General features: G+C 43.2%; 1 protein-coding gene and 1 gene segment (V, D, J or C); one reads left to right on the top strand and one right to left on the bottom strand.

Annotated features, from left to right (window-relative positions):
- Positions 1–5,227: 5,227 nt before the first annotated feature.
- LOC132593004 (Ig heavy chain V region 3-like) lies at positions 5,228–5,779 on the bottom strand. The segment is given in 2 exon segments: positions 5,228–5,604; positions 5,693–5,779. Coding segments are annotated over 2 exon segments (423 nt in total).
- An 18,415-nt stretch (positions 5,780–24,194) lies between these two features.
- On the top strand, positions 24,195–27,530 carry LOC118095662 (plasma membrane calcium-transporting ATPase 1-like). The gene is made up of 2 exons (XM_060281361.1): positions 24,195–25,453; positions 25,697–27,530. Exons 1-2 carry the CDS (start codon positions 24,195–24,197, stop codon positions 27,528–27,530), a joined length of 3,093 nt encoding a protein of 1,030 aa, XP_060137344.1.
- The last annotated feature ends 377 nt before the right edge of the window (positions 27,531–27,907 follow it).

The following is a 27,907-nucleotide window of genomic DNA, read 5'->3' as shown; positions in this document are numbered from 1 at the left end:
ATTTCCCTCAAAGAATTCAAGCTGCTAGACATGATATCCCCCACCTCATATCTTCCTCACCAAATCCCAGAAAGGTAGCTTAGGCTGAGAGGCCATGACTGACCCAAGGTCATTTAGTGAGCTTCATGGACAAGTAGGGATTTGAACCTGGGTTTCCCAGGTCCTATGTGCTGCACAGGAGGTTTCACGTCTTGCCAGGGGATGATGGGATGATGAAGAAAGACACAATGGCCAATTCACCATTTCTGAAAAAGTCCACATTCCTTCTTGAGGTCTACCGCCAGCAGCCTTAATCATAACTCAGAAGTATAAGCAGACAAAACACAAATATGAACAATTGTTTATTTCCTAAACTGGATATTGATTTTAGGTGGTAGAAAAAATGTTGCAGCAAAGTTGTTTTGTACAGCGTTGTACTGATCCACATTGGCCTGTTTCCATTGTGTGTCACTTCTGTAGGTTTTTCACCGGTATAATCATTTCTGCATTATATTATAGATAGAAGAGGCAGGAAGTTTGGAGGTTCTGCATAAAGGACTTCTGCCGCTGCTGCTCGACAGTAATGGATCCTTTATAAATTGTTTTTATTTTTTATCGATGTCATTTTAAATTGTTATTGATATTAATGTTGTATTTTTTTGTATTAGATATTATGATTTATGTGGAAATTGTTTTCTATTTGGTTGTATACCTATTGGTGTGCTTTATTTATTGTTTCTGACTTATGTTATGTTGGTAATTATGTAAATCTTGTCATGTTGTAAGCCACCTTGAGCATTGTTTTAACTATGAAAGGCTGTATACAAATATAATTAGGAAGGTGGTGTAGAATTGCTCTGTCAAAACTTTACGAATTGTGTTTGTTTATAGAAGCAAGACTTCTACTTTTTGAACAGGGCCCAATAGGCTTTGTCTCACTGTGTCATCTCGGGCACAGAAATAAACAGCAGAGTCTGCAGCTGTCAGGGAGTTCAGCTGGAGAGAGAACTCGTTCTTTGAGGCATCTGAAGAAATGGTTGCTCGGTTCTTCAGAGAAGGGGCATATATTGTTACTCCATCATAGGGATGTATCCATGCAATCCATTCCAGACCTTTCCCAGGAGATTGACGGATCCAGTGCCACACATAGTACTGAGTAGAGATGGAGAAACCTGTGACTTTACAAAGCAGGTTGAGATTCTCTCCTGGTCTCGCTATTCCTGGCCCAGATGATACAAGCTGAATGTCTGAGAAGACCCCTTGGAAAGAGAAAAAATGGCAATGAATGATTGGACGTCGTCTAATCACCCCATGAAGTAAATTAATATTGTAGAACTTCCCTTACCTTTAGAAAAAGCTACCAAGGAAAACAAAAGCAACAAGAGCACCATAATGTTGAGGAATTAATGTCCAAGAGATACAGGAAAGAGGGGACTCTGGGCTGGGAAACAAGTGAAGATTTTATATTCAGGGCTTTTCATTGGAAACTACTTCCAACCTCCTGGTGGCATTTACATGAGACCTCCCCCGTGAGGCACCTGAGGCAGATAAAAGCAGTTTGGGGGACCAGGGTTTGCTGCTCGCTTCCTCTTTGTCCCCTGCACACACACACAAACACACACAGGGAAATGCACACAGAGTGGAGTTCAAATGGAGGGGCATAAATAGAATGTAAAATTCAATCAAAGACATTTATTGTTGGAGGAAGGTTTGGAAGAGATTAATGTCCTGGGGATGAATTTTTCCTTCTTTTATACTTTAAAACTGCAGGCTTATTATTATTATTTTAAAATTGCTGGTTGTGGTGGATAGCTCAAGGGACTGGCATTATTATTATTATTATTATTATTATTATTATTATTATTACTTCAGTCTCACTTCCCCATGCACCCATAGAGATGCTTCTGGTGTGATGCAATTATATTTTCAGGTGCACCTTATGGAAAAATCTGGCTGGGAGGGAGCTCTGCGGTGGCAACCTGGAGAAGAGGAATTTTAATGTAAGATATAGGTTCCGTCTTTATATTCACACCCCAGTGCTCCCTTCCTCCCCCCCTGGAATGCCCACCACACTCCCAAATACAACACCATTATTATTTTTCTCCCCTCATGAAATCACATCAAGAGTCTTTTTTTTTAAAAAAAATGGTTCCTCTGCAAGGAGGGAGATATTGGAGAGTTTCCTTTGCATAAATGGTTAGAATACTTCTCTACATTTGAAAGGTGGTAATTTGCCTTCATAGGCAAAGGAAAGAGCCAAAGTTGAGCCAATTCCACCCACACCTCTCCCTTTTACATTGGGAAGGTTTGACTGACAAGACGTCGTAAGCACATAAGGGCTGTTGCTAAGGATGTCGCGGGAGCGTGGAGGTTGCCTGGGTGAATTAAGAAGGAGTCCTCCTCACCAGCATTTGCCATTGGACAGCGGTGGGGAAAGTCATCCAAATGTTTTGGGAGTCCAACTCCTTTCATCCTACGGGTAGCCATTGTGAAGTTAGAGAGAGATAACGATGATGTTGATGATGATGATGATTAATATTGGTATTATTGTATTACAGTTATATATCACTCTTCGGTATAAAATCTTGGGACATTTCACAAAATTAAAATACAATGTAAAAGCACAAATAAATAGTTAAAACGTTAAGTACGTCAGCGGTCATGACATGTCACAGCGGCTGTGGAGGAGACTTTGGCCTCACTGTGCCAGTGGCTGAGGAAGTGGGACATTGAAACAGAAGCCAGGGTGGTTTCTGTAGATCTGGGATGTTCTGCTCAATGCGGAACCATTGGAAGCTCTGCTATACTATAAATATTTTGTTTATACACACCCTCAATCTACAGGACATCCATATTTGTAGAAAAGTAGACTGTGCCATGGATTCCTTCCCCATAAACTGTTGGCCATTGGCTGAGAGCACAGAGATAATTGCTTGAAAGTTTCTCAGGGAGTCAAAATCTCAGGGGACTCATAGAAAGTTGTTTTGCCAGGAAACATCTGAGAAAGTTATTGCCTTCACAGATGAAATCACCAACCGCGCTTCGAGCAGCATTTTATTTTAGTCATGGCAGATAGGGCATTTTCACATCTTTGCACCATGACTGCCCCCTTGTGAGAAACAAGAGGGGGTGGAGAAGTCTGCTTTTGTGACAAGAAGCTTAATGTGCATCTCTACATTTGGTAGAGATTAATGGGTTTTCCTTCCAGTGAAGTAGCGCAGAGAGCAGTAGCGTCAAGCCTGTAGCTATTCCCAAAATCAAATGAAAAGATTCCAAGAGCTCTGGCCAGGTAAATGAATAATTTTTAGAAAGTAGCAACTGTTAGAAAAACATGAATGGTACGCTTTGACCTTGAAACTATGAAACTAGAGCTGATGAAGAATAAACCGAAACTGGGCCTTGTCCTGCATTTCTAAAAACTGGATTGCTACTGGCATTTATCTTATTATTCTCAACTTAAAACTTTCTAAAAAATTATTCCTTTACCTGGCCAGAGCTCTTGGAATCTTTTCATTTGATTTTCTCAACTCTCCAAGGACTCCAAATTATTTGTATTGTAGCTATTCCCAAAACAGGATTTGACCTTAATTTGGTGATTCATTCAATTAATTTTGTGCTCCCCATTAGCTTTTTCTCCTCAACAGCATTTGCCATTAGACAGCCGTGAGGAAACTCATGCCTTTCGAGTCATTGCCGATGGCGTTTCTGTTCTTCACACTGTGACAGCTCCCCATTAGCTTTTTTTCCTTCGGACCCATGCAGAGCGATGCAGCGGTTTAACCCTACCGGTAGTGGTTCCCTAGTAATGAAGTAGACTCCACACACAAGACTTTGAAAACGACTCTTTACTTGCAGGGTCACAACTTTTATACATATATCAAGTCCAATGAAGTGTGCTTCTCTCCCTTCTTGTTTCCAAAACTCTATTGAAGAAGACCATAAATTATAGCTTCTCTGTCCTTACAAACTCCTACAGACACAGCGAATGGCGGACCTGTTTTCCATCTCTCTGACCTTTGTAAGGAATTTGGCGGTTGCTAGGGGAGTAAATGGCAACCCCCTACCCTCTCCGGGGGTTACGGAGAGGGGCCGCTGGCCCGCGATGCCCCCAGACCCACTCCGACTGTTTTTGGAGTGGGGGGAGCTTGGGCTGAGCACTTACAAGGGCCAGGACTCCCGGACGCTAATCTGCATGGCGGGGATTTCCATGGTTAAAGAAGATAATTAGGCTTAAATCTATGGACATACTTCAGAAGGAGGGAAAGAAGCGCTGTTTACTGCTGAGAAATTTATGCTGCCGAGTGAGAGGAGTCAAAGATTGTACTGCATCTGGAAGAAGGATTGATGGGGACGGAGCGATAAGGGGAGTGAGTTTTTATTTTATTTTTTTTCTTCATATTGTTGCCTCGTACCTTCCCGGACGCGATGTCCTGGCTTGTTTGGAGTGAAAGAGAAGCAAAAGACTGTGTGAGTTGAACCTTATAACTGTTGTTACTGAGCATATTTTTTTAAAGATGTGGAGTTGCCGATGAGAAAAGCCCCCCCCTAGTCGGACGGAAGGAGTTCTGAATGCGTTCGGAGGATTTATGAGCTGTGACGCACTTTAAATTGGAGCAGCGACCTGAAGCTAAGTTCAGCTATAGGGCAAGGAGATCCATTAATTTACCAAGAGTCTATGGTTTGATGTTTGGGTCTCCTGCCTGGAAAAGCTGTAAATTCTATAATGATCGTAAATTTTCATGGCCATGAGAGGAAAGCGAAAGTGATTTGAGCTTTTTAAGATGGCGCTACTTCGAATTGCTTCAACGCAACAGGAGCTCCATTAAGAAGATTTATGGGGAGGCTGGACTGATTAACTCACACAGGAGAAAGAACATCTGTGAGACTTTGTTTGATATTTATATCAGCAGCTGGGAAACAATCGTGAAAGTGGAAAACATCTATGTGACTGTAAGGGGAAGATCTGGATTATTATGAACTTGAAGGACGATTTGAACTTTAGAAAAAAGACGGCAGTGGACAGTTGCGAGGAATTCCCAATTTCTTGAAGCATGGGAACCCAAATAAAAAATTCTTTAGATGATTTGGCATAACATTCGGTCTGATTGATATATATATGTGTATAATTTGAAATATTGAATGTGATATAATTGGTTTTAATTGGAAAATTAATAAAAATATTTTTTTTAAAAAAAATACAGACACAGCGTTTCCACACTCAGCAATGGATGAGTCTCTTCCAGCTGAATCAACTCAGAGAGCAGCTGTGGGCAAAGGAGGGTTTTTGCTTGGCCTCAGATTCACTTCCTCTCACTGTGTCTCTTGCACAGTAATACACAGCCGTGTCCTCGGGTTTCAGGTTGTTCATTTGCAGATAGAGGAGGCTGTTGGAATTGTCCCTGGAGATGGTGAATCTTCCCTTCACTTTATCCAAGTAGTAAATGTGATTAGATTGAGGATATATGTAGGCCACCCATTCCAGGCCTTTCCCAGGAGCCTGTCTCACCCAGCTCATGTAAGCATTCCCAAAGTCGAACCCAGAGGCTTGGCAGGAGAGGTGGAGGGACTCCCCAGGCCTTTTCACATCTCCCCCAGACTCCACCAGCTGGACCTCCGATTGGACACCTGGAAAGAAAGGCATATTGAGAGACCGGATCCATGTTATTAACACCCAGAATGTACCAGCTTTCTTCAACTGGAAGATTGAATTTACCTCCCAAAGCTGCTGAAAAGAAAACCAGTTGAAGGAAAACTAGCATTTTCCTTGTCTGATTCTTTGTGAGAGTTAAGCAAGAAGTGGTCCCAGATATGCTGAGGAACTGAGGCTGTCTGGCTGCTTTAAAGGGGAAGCTCTCTATGAATATTTACATACCCACCAGTATAAAAGCACCAAGAGAGACTTTGGGCAGTGAAGGACCAGAGTCATGTCTGCACTTCATCAGAAATCTCATTCTTTGCTGCTGCACAGTTTGTACAGGTCTTTACAGAGATGGTTTTATATAGAACTCTCAGGATAAAACAACAACAACACGGGTTTTCAGAAACTCCATCATTTTCAACATGCCCAGTGCTTGTACCATCAAAGGTGGGGAACAATTTCTTAGCATAACTGTGGGGAGGAATTGGGCTGCAATGATATGGGCAAATGAAGTAGAAGAACATTTAGAGTAACACTGTAGATCACAGCTCAGCAAAGAAATGAAATGGCTGTGGAACGCTCTCTCCTAAATGCTTTAACTAAAAAGATACAAGAGTAGCATATGTATAAGAATCCTGTCTTAATTTAGAACAGTAGAGCACATGACAAAACCTTCTCATAGTTCCTTGTCCTTGCTCTTCGCAAAGCATGGGGAATCCTGTATTTGCATTATGCAAATGAGAAATATCAAAGCTGTGTTTACATGGGGGGGGGAGGTTTCACTAACATGGAGCTCATGAATTCTTATATATGCATGTTCATAAACATTGCCTATTTGCATGTCAAGGAATATGACATGCATGTGACTGCTCCCCATTAGCTTTCTTCTCTTCGAACCCATGCAGAGGTTTAACCCTTGTGATTCCCTAGTAATGAAGTAGACTCCACACACAAGACTTTGAAAACAACTCTTTATGTGCAGGATCACAACTATTATACATATATCAAGTCCAATGAATACATATATCAAGTCCAATGAAGTGTGCTTCTCTCCCTTCTTGCTTCCATAACTCCATTGAAGCAGGCCATAAATTATAGCTTCTCTGTCCTTACGAACTCCTCCAGACACAGCGTTTCCACACTCAGCAATAGATGAGTCTCTTCCAGCTGAATCAACTCAGAGAGCAGCTGTGGGCAAAGGAGGGTTTTTGCTTTGCTCCAGATTCACTTCCCCTCACTGTGTCTCTTGCACAGTAATACACAGCCGTGTCCTCGGGTTTAAGGCTGTTCATTTGCAGATAGAGGAGGCTGTTGGAATTGTCCCTGGAGACAGTGAATCTTCCCTTTACTTTATCCAAGTAGTAAATGTAATCAGATAGAGGATATATGTAGGCCACCCATTCCAGGCCTTTCCCAGGAGCCTGTCTCACCCAGTTCATGTAAGCATTCCCAAAGTCGAACCCAGAGGCTTGGCAGGAGAGGTGGAGGGACTCCCCAGGCCTTTTCACATCTCCCCCAGACTCCACCAGCTGGACCTCAGATTGGACACCTGGAAAGAAAGGCATATTGAGAGACCAGATCTATGTTATTAACACCCAGAATGTACCTGCTTTCTTCAACTGGAAGAATGAATTTACCTCCCAAAGCTGCTGAAAAGAAAACCAGTTGAAGGAAAACTAGCATTTTCCTTGTCTGATTCTTTGAGAGTTAAGCAAGAAGTGGTCCCAGATATGCTGAGCAAGGGAGGCTGTCTGGCTGCTTTAAGGAGGAAGCTTTCTCTGAAGATTTACATACACATCTGTATAAAAGCACCAAGAGAGACTTTGACAGGAGAGGCAGAGGGAATCCCCAGGTCTTTTGATGTCCCCTCCAGACTGAACCATCTGAACTTCTGATTGGGCACCTGGAAATAAGGCATTTTAAGATGCTTGTCGACACTTCTAATAGTGTTGTGTCTAGAAAACACAAGTCTGAGCGGTTTCACTCCTTTCCAAGGGAAAACCCCCTCTTTAGTGATAGATTAGAAGAAATTGCAATTTGGAGAAACCACAAATGGCTGTTTGCTCCAATGGAGCACTAAAGAGCAGTTTGCTGGGGGGCGGGGCGGTTACCAGCGAGACGATGGATATGGCCTCAAAATGAAGCAGTTTTATTTAACTGAAAGGATGGATTTAACTGCAAATGCTGTTGAAAGGAAGACAAGTTGAAGCAAAATTATTGTTTTCCCTCTTGAATTATTTGAGATGGTTTAGTGAAAAGTGGTCCCAGGAATTCAGGGTTTTGTAACTGTGGCAGGGTTAGCGCCGAGCAGATTTAGGGAAGAAGCAGTTTCTGAAAATTTGGGTGCCCCCAGCATTAAAAAAAAACCCCACCACAGCTCTTTGGTGGCTTGTGGCTACATTTCTTTGTAATGGATAGTATGCTTATTTACTAATGCACAATTTGACCTGTTGTTAGCCTGGGGAATTTATATTTACTTCTCACTATAAAAGAGAAACACAGGGGCCTTCAAATTATATATCATTTTAAGGGACAGAATACTGGGCAGGTGAAGATATCTGCCTTTCTCAGTGCAGGGCAACTCTTGTGAGACTTGGCAAATTAATATGAATCTAATGTGTGACTTGGCAAATACAAATACCTACATGAATCAGGAACTTCAATTGCATCAATCAAGCGTTATCAAGGGTTTGCAAGCAGTCCTTTTTTTTTATTCATGACAATAAACAAGCAAAATAAAGGTATCAATAGAGGAGAGCTGAATATTGTCTGACTGGACCACCCCTCCCTCCATTGGAATTTTCTGTTCTTGACAACAGCACTGCCCCCTTGTGGGGAACAGGAAGCGGTGGAATATAATTCCAGGAGTCTTGGTTTCTGACAAGATGTTAAATTTGCAAAATGACATTTGGCATAGATTTGTGGGTATACCATCTAGTGACATGGGGAAGAGCAAAACAGTATCGAACATGTAGTTGCACCTAAAACACATTTCAAGTATTAGATCTTGATTTTTGAAATTATTATTCTTTCAGTTAATTACTGCTCTTAACATACCACAGAACACACCATTGCTGAACAGAGCTGCCTAACCATATGTTTTCCATATCTGATTCTTTTGCTCATCACAATGGAGAGGTAGGTGATAGGGAATAAGTGTTATGCATGCACATAAACACCATTCCCATGGAATTCATTATATTTATTTCCAGCATTTTATCCCAGTTTTTCCATTGAATTCATTTTTTTTAAAATAATTTTTATGAATTTTTAGAAAAAGAAAACACATACAAGGTATACAACATAAACTCTGTCCCTTCATTTTCCCTCCACCCACAAGCCCACCTCCGCCACCAGTGAGACCCATGGGTATTGGGGAACAAAGGGGTCCATTTTAAGCTGGGTTTGACCTCCCCCCTCCTTCCTCTCCCCTCATCCCCCCCCCTGCCACTGAGAGGACAAAGGCCGAGGATCTCTGGGGATTGGCTTATCCCCCAGCTATTTCTTCACTGTACTGGAAAAAAGAAAAACAAGGAAAAAAGGGGAAAAAAGCAAAAATATAAAAAGGGAGAAAAAAAAGGAAAGAAAAAAAAAGGAAAAAGGAAAAATATTAATGGCTTCCACGACTCTCCTCCTCCTGGATTTCCCAACCTCTTTACATAGTTATGGTGGGTTTTCTAATCCAATTCAGAATCTTATTCTTATAATATTAACACAATCCTCCTCCTTCTTCATGCTGTCCCCCTCTGAGCCCCCCCCCCTGCCACTGGGGTAGCCCGAGGAGTCCAGCAGTCAAAAGGTTCCATTTTTGTGTCTGGGTTTCCCTCCACCCTTCCCTCTCCCCTCAAGGCACCCCCTGCCACTGGGTACCAAGAGTAAGAAGGGGGAGACAGGCAGTTTTCCACCCAAACACCTCCTGATCACCAAAATTATTCAAAAACAAACTCTAAGCATATTTCCTCAGCCATTCTTTTTACTCCCTCCAGAAAGCTCTTAACCTTAAACTATAAAAATCTCTCCTTCCCCCCCCCCATGTCCCTCCTCCCAATTGGATCAGCATATCCTTTAACAGGCCAAGATTCCGACACCGTTGTTCATAAACCAAAAAAAGTACCTTAAACTAAAATTTTTACCCCACACCAATTCTTTCCCACATCCACTTCCAGACCTCTGCTCCTCCCTCTTTCTGCCTTTCCCTCCCTTCACTAACACCATTCAACATTTCAGTCTCTCCAGGATTTTCACTTCCATCAATCGTCTCTTCACTTTGCTTCTCCTTGTCGGCCTCATCTCTTTGTTCTGATCTTTGTTTTTCATCATCCAACACATATTTTTATGGTCTGAATCAGTCTCCAAATTGTCCTCAAATTGTTGCTCCTCACACACAATCTCATAATCAAAATTGTCCTCTAAATCTTGCTCTTGCACCTCATTCTCCTTTTCTGTTGGATTGAAGCATTGCCTTTCCTTGTAGATATCTTCCCATGTTTGTAGATAGCCCAACACAGCCTCCTGGAAAGCTCGAGAGAATTTTGTTTTCATAGTTCACTTGACCACAGGCAGACCAGAGATAAGGGCAGAAGGGTACTGGAAAATTCCTCTCTACCACGTTGTCGGCTCCATCTTGGCTGTTCTTATCCTTTGTCTTTAACCTCATCAGATTTCAAATTTACAGTCCACTTAAATCCTTTTAAAACCTTTTGAATCAATTTTTCCAATTCACAGGAATAAAATCGTCTTTCTTAGTCCTTTAACAATTTGACAGCTTTTGACAGCTGTCAAAGCGTCCTCCCCCTTGTTGCTGCTGAACCTCAAGGGGCAACGACACTGGGGGCTGGGGAGGTTTGGGAAAGTCTTTCTTTCTCTCGGGTCCGCAATCTTGAAAGAAGTTTTCCCTTTTCGGCTTGGGAATATTTAATGCGCCTCCCGATTATCCATTTGGAAGAGATCGGCTTCCGTTACTTTAGAATCTCTTCCTATCTTCAAATTTAAAATTTTTAAGATCCGAATGGAGATTTGACTTACTTTGAAGAAGTCTTTTATTTCCTTGGAAGAATCCGCCGCTTGCAGGCTGAGGACTCGGAGCTTCACTTCAAGGAGGTAAGATGAAACCCAAAAATGGCTCCCGCAACTCCACTCCGCTGGCTCTCGATTGCTCTACTGAGCTCTCGGGCAGCAGAGGATTCGCGTCCGGAGCAAACAGCTGGGCACTATGTCACCGGGACTCTCTACCCGGTGTTTTTTCGGGGAGTCCGCTCGCTCTGCGGACTTCCCCCCCCTACACGAAGCCAGGGACTTCGGAGCACGAAGTCCCTGCGTCCAACTTCACCAGCGCGACGAATCGGAAGCCCAGTTTTTCCATTGAATTCAAGCTGCTATACATAATATCCCCCTCCTCATATTTTCCCTACAACACCCCAGTAAGGTAGGTTAGGCTGAGAGGCTGTGACTGACCCAAGGTCATCTAGTGAGCTTCATGGACAAGTAGGGATTTGAACCCGGGTTTCCCAGGTCCTATGTGCTACAGAGGAGGTTTCATGTCATGCCAAGGGATGATGGGATGATGAAAAAAGACACAGTGGCCAATTCAAATTTTATAAAAACAAAACACAAATAATCATGTATTTGCAAATCTGGATATTGATTTTATTTTATTTTTTTAAAAAATACTTTATTTAATATTAAACATATTAACTATAAAATCAACATAACTCAACATACATCAATACAAATCAATACGAATCAATGTAACACAAATGCAAACGCAAATCAAAATTATACAAATTATACAAAAAACCAAACTTATTAAGAAAAAGGAGAAAGAGAAGGAAAAAGGAAAAAAGGAAAAGAAAAGGGAAAAAAGATAAAAAAATAAGGGAAGAGAGAGGAAGAATGAAGAAAGAGAAAAGAAATACAATAAACTTCCCAGCATTTCCATATCGATTCCCTATTATAATGAGCACTACTATGCTTTCCCTTATGAACTTATCTTTTTATTCCTTATTTCATTTTCTTCTCCTATTCCTACAATTCCTGGAACTGGATATTGATTTTAGGTGGTAGGAAAAAAAATGCTGCAGCAAAGTCATTTTGTACAGTGCTGTACTGATCCACATTGGTCTATTTACATTGTGTGTCACTTCTGTAGGTTTTCATCAGTATAAATTATTATAATAATTTCTGCATTAAGTTAGAGATTGAAGAGGCAGGCAGTTTGGATGTTGTTCCACATCATCTGTGGAATTGTTCTCTCAAAACTTTCACAGTGTATTTGTTTATAGAAGAAGGACTTCTACTTTTTGAACAGGGCCCAATAGGCTTTGTCTCACTGTGTCTTCTCGGGCACAGAAATACACAGCGGAGTCTGCAGCTGTCATGGAGTTCAGCTGGAGGGAGAACTCGTTCTTTGAGGCATCTGAAGAAATGGTTGCTCGGTTCTTCAGGGAAGGGGCATAGTGTGTGTATCCATCATATGGGTGTATCCGTGCAATCCATTCCAGACCTTTCCCAGGAGCTTGACGGATCCAGTGCCACCAATAGTGCTGAGTAGAGATGGAGAAACCTGTGTCTTTACAAAGCAGGTTGAGATTCTCTCCTGGCCTCGCTGTTCCTGGCCCAGATGATACAAGCTGAATATCTGAGAAGACCCCTTGGAAAGAGAAAAGATGGCAATGAATGATTGGACGTCATCCAATCGCCAAATAAAGTAAATTAATAGTGTAGAACTTCCCTTACCTTTAGAAAAAGCCACCAAGGAAAACAAGACCAACAAGAGAGCCTTGATTTTAAGGAATTAATGGCCTAATGATGCAGGAAAGAGGGGACTCTGGGCTGGGAAACTAGTGAAGGTTTTATATTCAGGGCTTTTCATCCAAAACCACTCCCAACTTCCTGGTGGCATTTACATGAGACCTCCCCAGTGAGGCAGATAAAAGCAGTTTGGGGGACGAGGGTTTGCTGCTGCCTTCCTCTTTATCCCCTGCTCACACACAAACACACCCAGGGAAATGCACACAGAGTAGAGGTCTAATGGAGGTGGCATAGGCAGAATGCAAAATTCAATCAAAGACGTTGGTGTAGGAGGAAAGTCTGGAAGATATTAATGTACTGGGGATGGAGTTTTCTTTCTCTTACACAGTACTTTAAAATTGCTGGTTGTGGTGGATAGCTGAAGGGTCTGATATTATTATTATTATTATTATTATTATTATTATTATTATTTCAGCCTCCCTTCCCCATGCACCTATAGAGATGCTACTGATGTGATGCAGGTATAATTGTCGATGGCGTTTTCTGTTCTTCACCCCATGACTGCCCCTTTGTGGGGAACAGGAAGAGGTGGAATATGGACCCCCCTCCTCATATATTCCTCACAACACTCCAGTAAGGTAGCTTAGGCTGAGAGGCTGTGACTGACCCAAGGTCATCTAGTGAGCTTCATGGAAAAGTAGGGATTTGAACCCGGGTTTTCCAGGTACTATGTGCTGCAGAGGAGGTTTCATGTCATGCCAAGGGATGACGGGATGATGAAGAAAGACACAATCGCCAATTCACAATTTTGTAAAAAGTCTACATTCCTTCTTGAGGTCTACCGCCAGCAGCCTTAATCATAACTTAGAGGTATGAGCAGACAGAATACAAATATGAACAATTGTTTATTTCCTAAACTGGATATTGATTTTAGGTGGTAGAAAAAAATGTTGCAGCAAAGTTATTTTGTACAGCATTGTACTGATTCACGTTGGTCTGTTTCCATTGTGTGTCCCTTCTGTTGGTTTTTCACAAGTATAATCATTTCTGCATTAAGTTACAGATTGAAGAGGCAGGTAGTTTGGATGTTGTTGCGTGACGAGGCTGCCCGAAATCCTCCCTAATAACTCACACAAGGACACTTATTTTTGGTTTGGGTTTTTGGCATTATTTTGGCCACAACTTTATTTAAATACAATTATTTTATTTGAGTGTTGGCTTAGGCTTTTGGTTAAACCATCTGTCCCCGGCTTTGGGACAGGACCACTTTCCATCTGACCACTTGGGTCAGGACCATCACCATCTGTCCACTTTGGACAGCACCAGCTCCGACTTCCCCATTTGTAATGGGAAGTAAAGTAAACACCCCATGGGGGAGGAGGTAGCTGTGCCCAGGCATTCCCCCCTCTTGACCAGGAGTGTTCCCCAAGGCTCAATCTCTGTAAAGGCCCCCCAGCCCCACCATATGGCGGGGTGTAAGGACAGGAGACAAAGCCCAGGATTCCTTTAACGGAATACTTCTATATGGAGCAATAAAATAAAAAAAATCCTTCAGTAGCTCCTTAAAGACCAACTAAGTTTTAATTTTGTTATGACCTTTCGTGTGCATGCACATGAAAGCTCATACCAAAATTAAAACTTAGTTGGTCTTTAAGGTGCTACTGAAGGAATTTTTTTATTTTGTTTCGACTCAGACCAACACGGCTACCTACCTGTAACTAGAAATATGGAGCAATGTTAAGAAGATGGTAGGCATGTAGATGCCTCACCCCTCCTCCAACAAATTAATTAACCAAAAGCCTAACCGCCAACCTAACAAGTTGTGATGATTTGCTAAGCAGTAGGCTAGGCAAGAAACCAAATGACAGCCAATCGGCCATATGGCAAAATTCCTACTGGGCCCCTTCAACAGGCGACCCCTTGACAGGCAAAGCAATGTCAGGCTAACACCTTAAAAACACGCGGCGGGTGGGAGGGAGATTCAAAAACCAGCACGAGTGACCAAAAGCGAAAGACGCTGGGAATAAATAGGGAGCCCACAGCCAATCGGAAATGGAGTTCAATTCAAGCACGCCCCCTAAACACTCTGGCTTGCATAACCCCAGCCCCCACCCAAACCTGGAGGACTTCTTACAGCCCTTCCGCAACACGCATTATCTCTAATAAGATAATGCGCTTTCTGCATCATCTGTGGAATGTAGAATGGCTCTGTTAAAACTTTCACAGTGTATTTGTTTATAGAAGCATAACTTCTACTTTTTGAACAGGGAGCCAATAGGCTTTGTCTCACTGTGCTATCTTGGACACAGAAATACACAGCGGAGTCTGCAGCTGTCAGGGAGTTCAGCTGGAGGGAGAACTCGTTCTTGGAGGCATCTGAAGAAATGCTTGCTCGGTTCTTTAGGGAAGGAGCATATGCTTTTCCTCCAGCATAGGGGTATATACGTGCAATCCATTCCAGACCTTTCCCAGGAGCTTGACGGATCCAACTCCACCAAGAGTACTGAGTAGAGATGGAGAAACCTGTGACTTTACAAAGCAGGTTGAGATTCTCTCCTGGTCTCGCTATTCCTGGCCCAGATGATACAAGCTGAATGTCTGAGAAGACACCTTGGAAAGAGGAAAAATGGAAATGGATGATTGGACGTCATCAAATTGCCACAAGAAGTAAATTAATATTGCAGAACTTCCTTTACCTTTAGACAATGTCACCAAGGAAAACAAGAATAACAAGAGCTCCATAATGTTGAGGAATTATTGTCCAAGAGATACATGAAAGAGGGGACTCTGGGCTGGGAAGCAAGTGAAGATTTTATATTCAGGGCTTTTCATCGGAAACTACTCCCAACTTCCTGGTGGCATTTACACGAGACCTCCCCAGTGAGGCACCTGAGGCCGATAAAAACAATTTCGGGGACCAAGGTTTGCTCCTTGCTTCCTCTTTGTGAGGAAGGACAAACACACAAAGACAAGTGCACACAGAGTAGAGTTCTAATGGATGGGGCATAGATGGAATGTAAAATTCAATCAAAGACGTTTTTGAATAGATTAATGTACTGGGGATGGATTTTTCTTTCTTTAATACTTTAAAACTGCTGGTTGTGGTGTATAGTTCAAGGGACTGGCATCATCATCATCATCATTTCAGATTCCCTTCCCCATGCACCTAGAGAGATGCTGTTGATGTGATGCAATTATAATTTTAAATGCAGCTTGTGAAAAAAATTGCTGGGAGGGAGCTCTGCTGTGGCATCCTGGAGAAGAGGAATTTTTTATGTAAATAAAAGAAAATGTAAGATATCAGTTCCATCTTTATATTCACAGTCCAGTGTACCCTTCCTCCACCCCTGGAATGCCCACCACACTCCAAAATGCAACACCATTATTATTTCTCTCCCCTCGTGAAATCACATCAAGAGTCTTTTTTTTAAAAAAAATGCTTCCCCTGCAAGGAGGGAGATATTTAAAAGTTTCCTTTGCATAAAGGAGTCCCCTGTGACTCCTAACATAAAAGGAGGTACTAGAAGCTATTCTGGTTACAGGGTTTGCTGCTAGCTTTTTCACTAACTCTCCTCCCTTCCCAAAGTTGTCATGGAGGGACTATTTGCAGAAAGCAAAACTCAATATTTACATTAGAAAATGGCTGGTTGTGGCAGGCTTTTCACAGTTCATGTATTCAGCTCACTGCCCAAATTACCCTGAGACCGCATCCACACCATGCAGTTAAAAGCACTGTGGCACCACTTTAAACAGTTAAAATTTCTCACAAAGCATTATGGGAGCTGTAGATTGTGAAGGGTGCCGAGAGCTGTCAAGAGATCCCTATCCTCCCAGAGCTACAGTAGTAATGTAAGAATAAAATAAAATAAATGGATGATGATTAGATTATGATGATAACAACAACAACAACAACAACAATCTGGGAATCAAGTGTATGGTGAGGAAGCTGGCTTACTCGATGGAGCTCTGCTAGCTCCTACAAATGCAGGTTTGAGGTTATGCCTAATAATGCTAAGGCAAAGAAAAGCACAAACACAGGCATAAGCAGTGGTGTCGGAGGACTGAGGGTGACCGCTGTATGTGAAGTCTTTTGAGAGTGGGGCTTGTGTGCATGTCCTTGTGACTTCCCTGCTAGGCTTTGGGTCCAACATCCACCACATCTCATAATTTCATCGGGAGCAAAGATACCGGGTCACATAGTAAATGTCCATACCTCTATGGAAATGCCTTCATTAGGCTAATAACCAAAATGCTGCAACCTAATTGTTCCTTCCCCAGCATCAGTAGAGAACAGGATTGCTCGGTTAAGTATCTTTACACAGTATATTTATTACCCAGCAATTACAAGTGGGGATTCTGCATTCTGAAGCAGTTCCTCCTTTTTTTATACACAGCCCCAGTAGACTTTATCACACCGTGGTATTCTCGGGCACAGGAATACATGGCAGAGTCTGCAGCTGTGAGGGTGTTCAGCTGGAGGGAGACTCGTTCTTGAAGGTGTCTGAAGAAAAGGCTGCACGGTTCTACAGAGAAGGGGCATACCAGTTTCCCCCATCATAGGGATATGTGCCTCCAATCCATTCTAGCCCTTTCCCAGGTGCTTGCCGGACCCAGTGCCACACACAGTGCTGAGTGGAGATGGAGAAACCTGTGACCTTACAGAGAAGGCTGAGGTTCTCTCCTGGTATCACCATTCCTGGCCCAGACAATGCAAGCTGAATGTCTGAGAAGACCCCTAAAAGCAGAGAATGTTTCAATTAATGTTTGAGCACCGTCCAATCACCTCCAATACTTCTCAACTTTCCACCAAAAATACACTTACATTTTGGAAAGGCCGCCAAAGAAAACAAGAATAAGAAAAACTTCATAATGTTAAAAGAAGTAATGTCCTAGTGATTTGGGGAGTGGGGAGCATGTGAAATGTTTATATTGAAGGAAATTCTTTTGAAACCTCCTGGAGATATTTGCATGAGGCCTCCCCCCCCCCAGTGGCTAATGGCACATAAAGAGGGTATTTGGAAACAGGTTTGGCATCAAGGTTTATTGATGGCTTTGCCACTGCTTCAATGCAAACATGTGCATAGAGATAATTTATAATGGATGGTATATGGGTGGAAAGTAAAATCCAGCATTTTGGATGTGGAGGGTGCTTTGAAAGGGTTTTGGTACTAGTCCAGATTTTTATTCCATTTTTTATTTTATATCTCAGACCTGCTGATGGTGGCTGGCCTTGGTTTTCAGCCCATTGCCCCATACCCTGAGGCCACACTCACACCATGCAGTTAAAGCCAGTGTGGTGTAGTGGTTAAGAGCAGTAGACTCGTAATCTGGGGAATTGGGTTCGCGTCTCCGCTCCTCCACATGCAGCTGCTGGGTGACCTTGGGCTAGTCACACTTCTCTGAAGTCTCTCAGCCCCACCCACCTCACAGGGTGTCTGTTGTAGGGGAGGAGGGGAAAGGAGATTGTTAGCCGCTTTGAAACTCCTTTGGGTAGTGATAAAGCGGGATATCAAATCCAAACTCCTCCTCCTCCTCCTCCTCCTCCTCCTCCTCCTCCTCCTCCTCCTCCTCCTCTTCTTCTTCTTCTTCTTCTTCTTCTTCTTCTTCTTCTTCCACTGTATCACCATTTTAAAAATGCATAGCTTCCCTCAAAGCATTCTGGGAGCTTTGGTTTTTAAAGAGTTTTAGGAGTTGTGAGGAGACCCCTATTCCCCTCCCAGAGCTACAATTCCCAGAGTCAGTTCCTCTTCCCAGGGAGCTCTGGGAACTGCATCTCTGGGAGTGGGCATATTGTTCCCCTAAAAACTCAGCTACATTTCCCCACCATGAATCATTATCCAAGGACTGAAGAAACAGAGATAAGTGTGGATCTCTCAGGGAGTCAATCTCTCCTGGGATTTGTACCTTTGTACAATTATCAATTATAGGGACCCAGGTGGCGCTGTGGTTAAACCACTGAGCCTAGGGCTTGCTGATCAGAAGGTCGGCGGTTCGAATCCCTGTGACGGGGTGAGCTCCCGTTGCTTGGTCCCAGCTCCTGCCAACCTAGCAGTTCGAAAGCACGTCAAAATGCAAGTAGATAAATAGGAACCGCTACAGCGGGAAGGTAAATGGCGTTTCCATGTGCTGCTCTGGTTTGCCAGAAGCGGCTTTGTCATGCTGGCCACATGACCTGGAAGCTATACGCCGGCTCCCTCGGCCAATAATGCGAGATGAGCGCGCAACCCCAGAGTCGGTCACGACTGAACCTAATGGTCAGGGGTCCCTTTACCTTTACCTTTACAATTATCAAGGAAATGTCTAAAAAATAATTAGACTCACAGCTGAAAACAGCAACAGTACTTGGATTGTGGTTTTATTTCAGTTACAGCTGAAGGCATCCTGTATTCTCCACACCATGCCTGCCCCCTTGTGAGAAGCAGGAGGAAGAACTGAAGAGTTCAGGGATCCAATTTTATGAGAATATGTTTAATGTGTGAAATTATGGGTTAGAAGATATGGATGAATTTTCCTTCTAGTGAAGTTGGGCATTGTAGAGGAGCACCAAGCATTTAACTGTTCCCCAAACAAATGTGGATTATTTTAACTTTGAGTTGTTATTTTGAATGAGGAATTGGGGTATGGGGAGAGAGGTACTATAAACTTCCTTTCATGGCTTTGAATGTTTTGTGAATAGGGTATTCAGTTGTAGTGTGGGGAACTGACAGAATTATGCATATGATGTGTGGGCATGTGTAAAACAAAGATCTGGTAGTTTGTGAGTAGAGAGATACTGAAAGGGGAGAATTTCCTTTTGGATCCCATTCAGGTGATCATATTAAAGGAAGAACAGCAGCACCATGATGGCAGGCTTTCTACCTGTCCTAGGTGTTCATTATATCATGGCTTGAGAGCATAGCTGCCAAGTTCTCCCTTTTTTAAAGGGAAATTCCTTTATGCTGAATAGGCTTCCTCGCAAGAAAAGGGAAAACTTGGCAGCTATGCTTGGGAGACCTGTGATGTGTACAGCTGAATGGAGGGCAAGCTGTCTCTCTCTCGAGTACTGAACTTTGAGTTGCTGATCATTTTTGTAAATTTCACATTCTTCCCCTTTAAAGTTCTATAAAGAACTTATTATTAATTTGCTGGTGTCTGGATGTTACTGCTTTCTCCTGTTAGAGAAGAAATCAAGTGGTTTTGGGAGACTCCTTTGCCGAGGGCAGATGTTGCTGGATCAGACCTCTCATCAGACCCAGGCAGCATGGCCAACTCTATTGGCGACCACTTCCCCAATAGTCCAAGCCAGGACTCAACCAAACACAGCAAATAGTATTCCTGAGTAGTGTGTTGCTCAACTTGATTCTTATCCTTCATATCGGTGGAGAGGTGAGTGGGTGTCACACATGCCTGTGGTACACAGACACATGTACACACAAACCACATCTGGGTGCACCTGGGGAAATGCTAAGCCGCCCACCTCAACTTACTCCAGAAGAGGGGTCTACAGACCACCAAACACAACAGTTTAGCAGAGTTCCATTTCAGTTCCATTCTCATCTCCAGGTGGATAGGGAGGACAGATGTTTTGATTTTTATTTTTTTTATTTTGGTCCATCAGCCACAACCTCTCCATTTAATTCCTGTTGATACGTGATGGTGACTGGCCAGGTTCACTTTTTATTTTGTATATTTTGGATGAGGGATTGGGGGATGATGGGAGAAGTACTATAAAATGCCTTTCGTGTCTTTGAATCTTTTCTAGTTCTATTTTTTTACGAATAAATAAATAAATACAGATTTTCTTGGTTTACAAAAGTATGTGCATTGTCTCTTTTTCAGGTTGCAAAGTCTTTTCATTTACATTTAATATGAGATTTTCTGAATGGGGATTAAACCTATCCTGCAGGGAACTAGCAATGACTCTCTCTGTCCGAAAAGCAAGTGTTCTATGGCTTGGTAGCTCGTGAATAGAGAGACAAAGAGAGAGGAAAGGTGAGAATCATTTTTTCTGGATCCCATTCATATCTGAAAGAATCACAATCTGAATTAAGAGCAGCATTATAATGGCAGGCTTTGCCCCTGACCTAGCTGTGTATGTATTATAACATGTCTGGAGAGAGCCCACACATTTACTGCTGTAGAGATGAATTACTGTCTATCTCTGAATGGGAGCACAAGATCAAACTATTGTCCCAGCGACCGGAATCAATTTGTTTAGTCTCTTGCAGCTTAATAAATTTAGCAGCCATGAGCAAAGGAGGGTTTTTGCCAGGCTTCAGTATCACTTCCTCTCACTGTGTGCACTTGTACAGTAATACACTGCCGTGTCCTCGGGTTTCAGGTTATTCATTTGCAGATAAAGGAGGCTCTTTGAATTGTCCCTGGAGATGGTGAATCGTCCTTTCACTTTATCCCCGTAGCGAAAGGTAGTGGACTCTGGATTTATTTCTGCCACATATTCCAGACCCTTCCCAGGAGCCTGTCTTACCCAGCTTATCCAGTGGCTGCTAAAGGTGAACCCGGAGGCTCGACATAAGAGACGGAGAGACTCACTAGGCCTTTTGACGTCTCCTCCAGACTCCTCCAGCCGGGCCTCTGAGTGGACACCTAGGGAGAAAGAAATCTATTATTAAGACCCCCTTCATGTAAACCTCTAGATCTGAAAACACCCCTACGATGAAATGGAGAAAAAATACCCCCAAAGATGGTTGAAAGGAAAACAATTGGAAATAAAAGCAGCATTTTCCCAACTTGAGTTTTGAGACAATTTCTGCCTTTTGTTGTAGATGTGGCTGGGAGGGAGTCTGGCTGATATAAACAGGAAGCTGGCCCTACATTTGCATACACCTCCAGATAAAAGAGTCCCACAAGCCTTCCACAACCTCTCCCTCTCTGCTCTTATACAGTAAGCAGACATGATTTCGGGAATGGCAAAAAAATTCCCATCAATAGGCAACAGGGTAGGGCAGTATACCCTCCAACATTTTCCCAATGAAAATATTTATGCACCACCAATCTGACTGGGTTGCTCTAGCCACTGTCAGTGGCTTCCAACATATATAAAATCATTTGTTGTTGTTGTTGTTGTTGTTGTTGTTTAGTCATGTCCGACTCTTCGTGACCCCTGGACCAGAGCACGCCAGGCACTCCTGTCTTCCACTGCCTCCTGTATAAAATCATAACAAAGCAATAAACATTAAACAATGTCCCTATAGTGGGCTCCCTTCAGATGTCTTCTAAAGGTTGTGTAGTTATTTCTCTCCCTGGCTCGGAGGGGGGGGGCGGTCTCATAACTTCATACCCTCCAACCTGGGGCGTTCACCAGCACTCAAGGCAGGTGTGCGCACATGGATACCAGGCAGGGGCAGAGTGCGCTCGCCCAGCCCTCGATGCCACCAGGTAAATTTCCTCGCATGTCTGTCACTCCTAGATTCATTGTGCCTGCCAATCACAGAGGCTGATGGTAGTTCCCTTTTGTGGTTGAAGAGGAACGGGAAGCCTGCATGCTCACTGTTCCTGATCGGTTGCTAAGCTGAAGCCATAACCTCAGTTTGTGACAACTCCAAATTGTTCTTAGCCACCCAACCTGACCCATGGTGAACTGTAGCTGTCTAAATGCAAGTTTTTGTTACAGGTAGGTAGCCGTGTTAGTCTGACGCAGTCAAAATAAAAATAAAAAATCCTTCCAGTAGCACCTTAGAGACCAACTATGACAAATGTAGTTGGTCTCTAAGGTGCTACTGGAAGGATTTTTTATTTTTATTTTAAATGCAAGTTTGCAGATGACACCAAATTGGGAGGGGTGGCTAATACCCCAGAGGACAGGATCACATTTCAAAATGACCTTAACAGATTATACAACTGGGCCAAAGCAAACAAGATGAATTTTAACAGGGAGAAATGTAAGGTACTACACTTGGGCAAAAAAAAAAATGAAAGGCACAAATACAGGATGGGTGACACCTGGCTTGAGAGCAGTACATGCGAAAAGGATCTAGGTAGATCACAAACTTGACATGAGTCAGCAGTGTGATGCAGCAGCTAAAAAAGCCAATGCAATTCTGGGCTGCATCAATAGGAGTATAGCATCCAGATCTAGGGAAGTAATAGTACCACTGTATTCTGCTCTGGTCAGACCTCACCTGGAGTACTGTGTCCAGTTCTGGGCACCACAGTTCAAGAAGGATACTGACAAGCTGGAACGTGTCCAGAGGAGGGCAACCAAAATGGTCAAAGGCCTGGAAACGATGCCTTATGAGGAATGGCTTAAGGAGCTGGGTATGTTTTGCCTGTGGAAGAGAAGGTTAAGGGGTGATATGATAGCCATGTTCGAATATATAAAAGGATGTCATATAGAAGAGGGTGAAAGGTTGTTTTCTGCTGCTCCAGAGAAGCGGACACAGAGCAATGGATTCAAACTACAAGAAAGAAGATTCCACCTAAACATTAGGAAGAACTTCCTGACAGTAAGAGCTGTTCGACAGTGGAACTTGCTGCCAAGGAGTGTGGTGGAGTCTCTCCTTCTTTGGAGGTCTTTAAGCGGAGGCTTGGCGGCCATCTGTCAGGAATGCTTTGATGGTGTTTCCTGCTTGGCAGGGGGTTGGACTGGATGGCCCTTGTGGTCTCTTCCAACTCTATGATTCTATGAAATGTGACTCAGAGGAGGCTCATATCCCTCTGAATGTGTCCAATTTGACTTGAGATTCAGCTGTATCCAGTGCACAGCATTACTGGTTATTCATAATCTATTCCTCCCACAAATGTTCTGCTTTGTTTTTCATTCCACTTATGGTGCAAGAACGCCCCTACAGATGGTAATAATGCAGTAACACTGGGGAAGCATCTCAGAAGAACTAATAATAAAGTGTATTGTGGGTGGATCCAGTATAAATCTACCACTATTACAGTAGATACACCATCCTCCCCCCCCCCTTAAAAAGCCCTGTCTGTTGTGGTCCACAGCTTCAGAATCCATCTTTCATAGTGAACGTGATCAGAGAACAGCACGAGAGAATTAACCCCCCTCCAAAAAAGAAAGAAAGAAAGAAAGAAAGAAAGAAAGAAAGAAAGAAAGAAAGAAAGAAAGAAAAAAGTTTAGACTAGGGGGGGGGGAAAGAAGCATAAGAATTCACCAAGCAAAGTTAAGTACACCTGGAAACAGCCTCATAATTCACCAGGGAAACTTAAAGTGATGATAAAACAGCAACAGAATTCATCAACAAAGTGAAAGAGATAAGAAAACAGAATCAGAATTTAGAATTCTGAACTCTACTCAACACACCTATGAGTGACATGTACGCTCAGAGCTAAGAGAAATGTGACACAAGCCATGATTCATTGGCTGCTGGTAGGATTCTGATTCCATTTCCCATCCTCCTGTAACTGCCGCTTTGAGGAGACATCAACCAACATGGGGAAATGAAGGAGCCTGAAATACAGAGCTGTGTTTTACATCCTTTCCCTGAAACGTAGAGCTAGTGATACCAGGCTGTTGGGACAGGGCTGAGCTTGGAACATGGAGCAAGAAACAAACTGAAGCAAACACACAGTACATGTGTCTCCAGGTGTGGAAATTGAGAATAAATGAAGATCTGAGCCTATCGTTCTTGCCTGGTTTTTAAAAAAACAAAACAGAAGGTAATCTAAAAGAACTTGTGTAGACATGAAAATGATGATGGATCTCTGAATTTAAAAGGCCCTCTGCTATTGAGTTGACAGTGCTCTCCGCTGCCCTCTTTACATACCAAGTGGGGGTGGTGGAAAAGCAAACAAACAACCCTTCCTTGATTCTGGATTGAGAATAGAAGCCATCTTGATTCTCTCATTTCTTTCTGTGGAGGAAGACAGGATGATGGTCACTAGAGACACTGCTGACAAAGACTTCGGGGTCACTCTCTCAGAGCTGCGAAAACTGATGGAATACCGTAAGTCCGAGGCAGTGGAGAAAATAAAGGAACTTTATGGTGATGTCTTTGAGATCTGTAAACGACTGCGCACTTCACCCACACTTGGAATAGTTGGTACCCAATCAGAAATCGAGCTCCGGAAAGCTGTATTCGGAAGTAACTTTATACCACCTAAGAAACCCCTGACTTTCCTGGAATTAATGTGGGAAGCACTCCAGGATATGACGCTATGTATCTTAGAAGTTGCAGCCATCATCTCCTTGGGACTCTCTTTTTATAAGCCACCTGGAGGGAATATTGCAGCATGCCAGTCGGAAGGGCACGGAGGGGGAGGGGAAGAGGAAGAGGAGGAGGCTGACTGGATCGAAGGGTTTGCAATACTTCTATCTGTCATGTGTGTTGTGTTGGTAACTGCCTTCAATGACTGGAGTAAGGAAAAGCAATTTAGGGGGTTGCAGAGTCGCATTGAAAGTGAACAGAAGTTTACTGTTATCAGGCACGGGGAGTGCAAGCAGGTGCTAGTAGCTGAATTAGTGGTTGGGGACATTGCCCAGATCAAATATGGTGACCTTTTGCCAGCTGATGGTGTGCTTCTCCAGGGGCATGATCTGCAAGTTGACGAGAGCTCCCTCACAGGGGAATCAGATCATGTCAAGAAGTCATTGACAGTGGACCCAATGTTACTTTCAGGTACCCATGTGATGGAAGGTTCTGGGAGAATGGTTATTACAGCTGTGGGCGTAAACTCACAAACAGGGATCATCCTCACTTTACTCGGAGTCGGAGACGAGGAGGCAGAGAAGAAGCTCAAAAATTCAGGAGATGTGACTCCTGGGCACAGCAAGGAATCAGGCCCAAAGCCCCGCAAAGTGTCTGGAAACCAGGTTGAGGATGAGGAAAGTGCCCAGAAGCATACCTCACACCCGAAAGAAAAATCAGTTCTGCAAGCAAAACTCACACGGTTAGCCCTTCAGATTGGCAAGGCAGGCCTGGCAATGTCAGTGATCACGGTCCTCGTCCTTATTATTTTTTTCCTGGTTCAAACATTTGCAATCGAGAAGCGTACTTGGACTGTTGAATGCACACCAATTTATATACAGCACATAGTGAAGTTCTTTATTATTGGAGTGACCATTTTGGTCGTAGCTGTTCCAGAGGGCCTGCCACTGGCTGTCACCATCTCCCTTGCCTACTCTGTGAAGCAAATGATGAAAGATAATAACCTTGTGAGGCACCTGGATGCCTGTGAAACCATGGGTAATGCAACTGCAATCTGTTCTGACAAAACGGGGACTTTGACCATGAACAGAATGACAGTGGTCCAAATTTTTATTGGTAGTGCACATTATAAAGTTATCCCCATCCCTGAAATGATTCGGCCCACCATAATGAATTACTTGCTTGAAGGCATTGCTGTAAATTGTGCTTATACATCTACAATCCTGCCTCCTGAAAAGGAAGGAGGGCTCCCTCGCCAAATTGGCAATAAAACGGAATGTGCCTTACTTGGTTTGCTGTTGGAACTGAACCAGAATTTCGAGGCTGTAAGGGCTAATATAACAGAAGAGACACTTCACAAAGTGTACACCTTCAATTCCGACCGGAAATCAATGAGCACAGTGGTGAAGAAACCCAATGGCAGCTTTCGGCTGTACAGCAAAGGAGCTTCTGAAATACTGCTGAAGAAATGCACCCGCATATTGGATGCCAATGGGCGTCCAGGACCTTTTTCCAAAAAAGACAGAGAAAACGTGATCAATAATGTGATTGAACCAATGGCCTCTGAGGGACTCCGCACCATAGGCCTGACATTCAAGGAATTCCCAGCTGCCTCCTCAGAACCCAACTGGGACAACGAGGATGAGATTTTCAAGGACTTGACCTGTATTGCAATTGTAGGCATCGAAGATCCGGTGAGACCTGAAGTTCCCGATGCGATAAGAAAATGTCAGAAAGCTGGCATCGTTGTACGTATGATTACTGGGGATAACATCAACACAGCTCGGGCGATTGCTACAAAATGTGGCATTCTGAGGCAAGGGGAAGCCTCTGTGTGCATGGAGGGCCAGGATTTTAATCGGCTGATACGCGGTCCAGATGGAGAGATTAAACAAGAGCTAATGGACAGAGTTTGGCCTACTCTTTGTGTCCTTGCAAGGTCCTCACCTGCTGACAAGTACAACTTGGTCACAGGGATCATTAACAGCAACATCACGGAACAAAGGCAGGTGGTAGCAGTGACTGGGGATGGTACGAATGATGGGCCTGCATTAAAGAAAGCCGACGTTGGCTTTGCAATGGGCATTGCTGGAACTGATGTCGCCAAAGAAGCTTCTGATATCATTATCACCGACGACAACTTCTCAAGCATCGTCAAAGCTGTCATGTGGGGTCGGAATGTGTATGACAGCATCTCCAAATTCCTTCAGTTTCAGCTCACGGTTAACGTGGTAGCCGTTGTAGTCGCTTTTACTGGTGCGTGTGTCACCCAGAATTCCCCTCTGAAAGCTGTTCAGATGCTGTGGGTCAACCTCATAATGGATACCTTTGCTTCTCTTGCTTTAGCAACAGAAAAGCCAACTGAAGCTCTGCTGGAACGCAAGCCTTATGGGAGAAATAAGCCTCTTATCTCCCGCACGATGCTGAAAAACATTTTGTTCCATGCCGTTTACCAGATGGCCGTTGTATTTTCCCTTGTTTTTGCAGGCGAAAAATTCTTTGATATCGAAAACGCGAGATCTGTGCCCATGGATTACCCTCCTACCGAGCATTACACCATTGTATTTAACACATTTGTAATGATGCAAATTTTTAACGAAATCAACGCCCGGAAGATTCATGGCGAAAGGAATGTTTTCTCGGGGATATTCAGAAATACCATTTTTTGCTGCATCAGCGTGGGAACGTTGGTCGTACAGGTCCTCATTGTTCAGATTGGAGGGAAGCCCTTCAGCTGCACAAAGCTTTCACTGGAGCAGTGGTTATGGTCCATCTTTTTTGGCCTAGGGACATTGATATGGGGACAATTGATCGTATTTATCCCAAATCGTTATCTGTGGTTCCTGCCAACGTTTGGGGACAGACCAACAAAACAGGACATTATTGCAGAAGAAGATATGTATGGAGAGATTGACTATGGTGAGATGGAAATGCGTCGAATCAGCCAGGCTTCATGGTGTAGGGGTGTGAACAGAGTACAAACTCAGTACAAAGTAGTAAATACGTTCCGTACTTCCCCTTATGAGTTACACTGCTCAGCTAGTAATAAAACCATCTAAGAGAACACAAGTAGTGATTCTGAAACCTCCTTCACTTGTTGCTGCAGTTGATTTTTTTTTAAAAAAAGAGAGTTATATGCACAGTAGCTCTAGTAAGAAACAGATGGGAATTTCTCCAGCACGGTGAGCATGAATTTACTAGAAGATACTGGTGGTGTGGGTGGACATAAGGAACCAAAATAGCAACTCAGCTCGACCTTACTTCCTAGATGGGTCCGAATATTATGTTAGCAGACCTTTGCTGGATCTTGAGACTTTAAATGTATTTTTTGCACAGGGTGTCTTCAAAACAGTGCTGAAGTGCCTCCCTCTGTCCCCTCCCTCTGTATATAGCTAGGTAGGTAGATGAATATTGCATAACCTTTTAGTTTGGTACC

The sequence above is a fragment of the Zootoca vivipara genome, chromosome 13 (genome assembly GCF_963506605.1).
Source record: "Zootoca vivipara chromosome 13, rZooViv1.1, whole genome shotgun sequence".
Classification (NCBI taxonomy): domain Eukaryota; kingdom Metazoa; phylum Chordata; class Lepidosauria; order Squamata; family Lacertidae; genus Zootoca; species Zootoca vivipara.
This window is presented reverse-complemented; position numbering and strand designations above follow the sequence as displayed.